This window comes from Coffea arabica, chromosome 9e (genome assembly GCF_036785885.1).
Source record: "Coffea arabica cultivar ET-39 chromosome 9e, Coffea Arabica ET-39 HiFi, whole genome shotgun sequence".
NCBI lineage: Eukaryota > Viridiplantae > Streptophyta > Magnoliopsida > Gentianales > Rubiaceae > Coffea > Coffea arabica.
In genome coordinates this window covers 26,104,919-26,110,487 of record NC_092327.1, presented here as the reverse complement: position 1 = coordinate 26,110,487, position 5,569 = coordinate 26,104,919, and the positions used below count along the sequence as shown (strand labels likewise).

The window sequence follows — 5,569 nt, the reverse complement described above, 5'->3', positions numbered from 1 at the left end:
ACATGGATGACTTTCATTCCTTCATGCTCAAGCCCCTCAATGACCTTGGGGACAATTTCTTGGCCTTGTATCTCATGAACAAGTCCTTGGAGTTCCTCCCTCATCTTCTTAGCTCGTGCTCGAGTTACGGGTCCTAGGGGAACTCGAATAGTTCGCAATGGTGTCTCTTGGTTCGTATCACTGAAGCAGGGCACAAAAACGACGCCGTTCCAAATAAAAAAATGTTGACTTCCAAATGGGAGCAGACGGAGCAAACGGAAGAGAATTGGTTTTTGAAATTCAAGTTGAAATTTTGAATTAGCCGCAGAAAACAAAACTGAGGGAAGCGTCTTCATGTGCTTGTGAAGGTAATCTACTCTGACCAACCACTCACTGAAGGTAGAAAACTGAAGTTCGGGTGGGATTCAACCTACTGGGTGTTTCTAGGTGAAGTGGGTGTAGTCTACTCTGATGAATGTAGCAATTGACAGAAAAGTGGGTGGAGAGGCAGGCGGCATGGAAGAAGCAAACAGAGATGAAGCCAAAGTTTGTCCGTAAAACTGAATAGCAGAAGCAGCTGTGGTCTCCAATTGGGTATAAGAGTGTTGTATGTATTCTGAATGCGTGCAAGAGCGGCGGTAAGGTAGAAGCAAATAGAGGAAATTCAGCATCTCACGAAACCAGATTTTATCCTTCAACTTAATAGCAGAAGCAGCTACGTCTCCGACTTCGGTGAAACGTGAAGCGTATTAGCAGACCAAGGTAACATGATTGAACCATGTCAGTAATTGTGGCCAATAATTTGTCACCCAAATGCACATCTGTTAAAGGAAGGATGAAATTAGAGTCACTGAAGGCATAATATGAAGATGATAGAAGAATAGTGAAGTTGTACTGTATTTGTATGTGTGTACCGTATCTGTGTGTGTGTGAGCATTCAGCTTTTCAGTGATGGACTATAATGGGATAGTAGTTTTTGGAAGACCTAGGGTTATGTATTCAAGTAAACTGTCGACTGGAATTAGGGAAAGATGAGAGAAACAAAGTCACATTTAACATTAATGAATATACATCTTGTTGTAAATTAGTTACATGTTATAGCCACCGTATTACAATTGATATGAATCATTGTGCATGTAGTAATTGATCCATGCTGATGGAGCAATATTAGTTTGCCCCTCTCCTGACCATACAGTGTGTATAAAATGGAGGTGTAGAGTTGAATGAGGTGAAGCAGAGGAAAAGATACATATGTGAATAATAAATGGGTGAACCTTGTGTTGTAAGTCAATTACATGATGTAAGAAATATATTACAATGAGTAGAAAGTAGGGTTATGTATTCAAGTAAACCATCGACTGGAATTAGGGAAAGATGAGAGAAACAAAGTCACATTTAACAAGTGAATGAATATACATCTTGTTGTAAATTAGTTACATGTTATAGCCACCGTATTATAATTGATATGAATTATTATGCATCTAGTAATTGGTCCATGCTCATGGAGCAATATTAGTTTGCCCCTCTCTTGACCATACAGTGTGTATAAAATGGAGGCGTAGAGTTGAATGAGGTGAAGCAGAGGAAAAGACACATGTGTGAATAATAAATGGGTGAACCTTGTGTTGTAAGTCAATTACATGATGTAAGAAATATATTACAATGAGTAGAAAGTACTTGTTTGGCCCTCAAAATATAGAAAAAGTAGAAAATGTGGAGTTGGTTTATGCTGTTGTTATTAACGAATGACATAAGGTCCAGTGAGCTAAAGAACCTAGAATCAAAATATAATCACCAGCGTGGATGTACATACAGTTAAAATAGACTTACATCGTGTGACCAATACATTACAGTCCGTATAAGTTAGTGTACATGGAGTTGTATTTGTACATAGATAATGCCGTTGTCTTAGAGTAAAAGTAAGGTGATGTGAATCATTAATCATATTGATAAGCGTAATAATAGGATTTGGTATACGAGTAATGTGTGATTCATAACACATTATAAATGGTAATATACATTTATATTGTCGTTTATGTACATATTATTCATGAAATGTTGCAAATTAGGGTGTTTGATGCATAATTGGCAGGAGCAGAAGTAATGGATTGCAGCAAATTGGCAGAAAATGGGACCCCTGAGTTAGGAATGGAGTTCAACAGTGAAGAGGATGCGTACAAGTTTTACAACAAGTATGCCTTTAAAATGGGTTTTAGTGTACGTAAAGACTATCTGAATAAAGATAAAGACGGCGTGACCACGTCTAGGAGATATAGTTGCTGCAAGGAAGGTGTGAAACGCAAATACGAAGGTGATGTGATGCCAAAGAGGACACGAGCGCCGACGAAAACAGGGTGTGGAGCTAAGATGGTTATCGTATTGTTTAGAGGGACAATGAAGTACCGTGTGCATGACCTTGACTTAGAGCATAATCATGAGTTGCACATTGCTCAATGTGCTCACATGATGCCATCACAAAGAAAAGTGAGTGTGGCTCAAGGATTCCAAGCTGAAATAAGCGAGGATGCTGGGCTTTCATTGAAACAGAGCCATGAGCTTATGGGAACGGAAGCAGGTGGGATGGGTAATATGGGATATACTTGGGATGATCTTAAACGATATCTTCGAACGAGACGGGGAATGAGCTTGAAATATGGAGAAGCAGGTAGCATGCTGAATTATTTTCAAGAGCAAACACTCGAGAATCCATCCTTTTTTCATGCCGTACAGCTGGACTGTGAAGAACAAATAACGAATATCTTTTGGGCTGATGCAGGAATGTTAATTGACTACAACTTTTTTGGAGACGTAGTCACATTCGACACAACCTACAAAACAAATAAAGAATACCGGCCACTTGGAGTATTTGTGGATTTTAACCAGCATAGACAAATTGTGATATTCGGTGCTGCGCTTATGTATGATGAGACGATAGTTTCTTTCAAATGGGTGTTTGGTACATTTCTAGTAGCAATGTGCGGAAAACATCCAAGTACCATACTAACCGACCAAGATCACGCCATGGCAGCCGCTCTTTCAATTGTCATGCTTGAAACATTTCATGGTCTATGTACGTTTCACATAAGACGTAATTTTATGAAACATCTTGGCAATCACTACAAGGAAAATAGTGTTCTTCCATACATGTTTGGTGCCTGCATATATGAGTTTGAAGAAGTGGAACAATTCAATAGGGTGTGGGAGGCGATGGTGAAGAAACACAATCTTGAAAATAATGAATGGCTCTCCGGGTTGTATAAAATTCGTGATAAATGGGCAAGGTGCATGATGAAAGAAAGATGGACCGCGGGAATGCGAAGCACCCAACTCAGCAAAAGCCTAAATGCAGCAATTAAAAATCATTTGAAACTGGATCATGACCTTGTGCAGTTCTTTAGACATTTCAATCGGGTGGTTGATGAAAAGAGACATAATGAACTGATCTCAGAATATGAAATGAGGCAAAAGCTCCCCATGGTAGGGTTAAGGCAAACACCTATGCTTGTGCATGCATCAAAGACGTATTCACCAACCGTATTTGTTGCATTCCAAAATGAATATGTTTAGTCAACAGCTATGGTTATATTGAGACAACAAGATGCAGCGATGTTTGTGGAGTTTGCGGTCATGAGGTATGATGGAGGACCTGAAAGAATAGTAGTATTCAATCAGAATGATCTAAGTGTACGTTGCAGTTGCAAAAAATACGAGAATGAAGGCATTTTATGTGGGCACGCGTTGAAGGTGTTTGATACCGTGGGCATAAAAATAATTCCTCCTGAATACATTAAGAGGCGATGGACAAAAAGAGCTCGGGCTGGAGACTGTTTTGATCGGCGAGGATAGGAAGTTGTGGCTGATCCTAAAGTAATGATTTCAACTCGTTATCGGGAGCTCGCTCCAGCCATGATTAAGGTCGCAACTCGAGCAGCAATGTCGGAGGACACCAGCAAAGTAGCAATCACTGTCATATCCGATTTGTCAAAGAGAGTTGAGCTCCTCCTCTCAGAAAGTGAAGAGCAACCTTTGCAAAATCAAAAAAATCTGAATATGGAGGAACGAGATAAAATTGAAATTGTAAATGAAATGGGGGAGGCAGTAGTCGCAAGAGGCATTAAAAAATGAGGCGGTGGGAAGAAAAGTAGAGTAATGCGAAGTTGGGTCGATAAATTTGACAGAGTAAAAAGAAAATCTAGATTATCAAGAACTACACAGACTACGGTATGGATCAAATTTTGGTACTTGGGGAACATTTATGCTAAAACTAAGTTATTGTTATACTATTAACTAAAGTTTAGGTAACATTCATTATGAAATAATATTATTGTCGTGTCAATACTGTAGGTCTCAGAATCGGAGCCGACATCGGTTTCATTTGAGGAATACATGTTTATGGGATGCCGTTCATCTACTGACTCTGTTTCGGTTAGTATAAAATGGACATGACTCTTGCTTTTATTTGGATGTTTCTAACAGCATAAATAGTTACATTGATGTTACATTGTGTAATAATGTTGTTACGGCCGTCATCCCTCCTGATATACGTATTTTGTTTGTCTTATACAATGATTTGGCCCATACGAAACTTGTAGACGCATTCAATGAGTCAGACAGTGAATGGCCCTCCAAATGTTGTTGCTCCCGATATCGATGAAAGTCAAACGGTATGCATACATTTAGTAGTTAAAATAAAACCTTGTTGTTCATTTAGTAGAGCTATCTTTTTTTCTTTAATTGTAACAGTGGGTTCCCGAAGGCTGTCAAATCATGCAAATTATGTAGTTAACGTATGCTCGCTTTAATAACGTATTATTTTTTATTATTCCAAGGTCCACCGTTTGGCTAATCAGGGGCCTCCTGCAAGTGTCCCTACAGAATGGATGCATCCCAGATTTTCTATTTTTTCCAAGCATAACTCCGTCAGAGATGTCTTAATGGTCTGATATATCATTTTTGTTATAATGTCTAGTCCAATTTAACTTTATAAGTGAGCAATATAGGCACTGGTAATGATTTGTTGACAGTCGATTACTTATACTATATAATGTAGGAGGAGCGTGGGGGAATTTCAACACACTGTGATGTTGATGCATATCATGTATTTGCACCATCACCTCAGGTGACAAATTTTTATCGTTACAGCACATATTTATGTAATGTTATTAATTGGAGACTTGGAAATCATATATCATTAATCGTATGTTTTATTAATAATATTTGCTGATTTGCCATCGTTACGCATTTCAGGGAAGAAATAACACACAGGGATTGTAACTACGCGTTGACGTCGTCTCCCCCCAGAATGAGGTTGATGAATGATGTGTAACTATACATTTTGAACGAGACATTAAGTGGTTGTCCCAACCTGAGAATGTTGCATATGCACGTTACAAGCAGTTAATAAACTGTTACAACTTATTGACGAGGTTATACAGGCACCATTGATGTTTCACTCTTTTCAAATTTAGACAAGTGGATTACAATTGTAATCACATCTAGTGTTAGTAGTCATCAATAGTTTGTATTGGGTTGTATAAAATTGTTAGAAAATTATAAAGTTGGTAGAAAATTGAAGTAACATTTTTACAAT

General features: G+C 38.4%; 1 protein-coding gene across 1 annotated transcript; it reads left to right on the top strand.

Moving 5' to 3' along the window:
• The first annotated feature begins 2,082 nt into the window (after positions 1-2,082).
• Positions 2,083-3,546, top strand: LOC140014633 (protein FAR1-RELATED SEQUENCE 5-like). The gene has a single exon (XM_072065712.1). The coding sequence runs from the start codon at positions 2,083-2,085 to the stop codon at positions 3,544-3,546; it is 1,464 nt and encodes a 487-aa protein (XP_071921813.1).
• Positions 3,547-5,569: the final 2,023 nt, after the last annotated feature.

What these genes read in the sequence shown, in the direction of transcription:
- LOC140014633 (XM_072065712.1), top strand. Translation starts at nt 2,083, where the DNA reads ATGGATTGCAGCAAATTGGCAGAAAATGGGACCCCTGAGTTAGGAATG.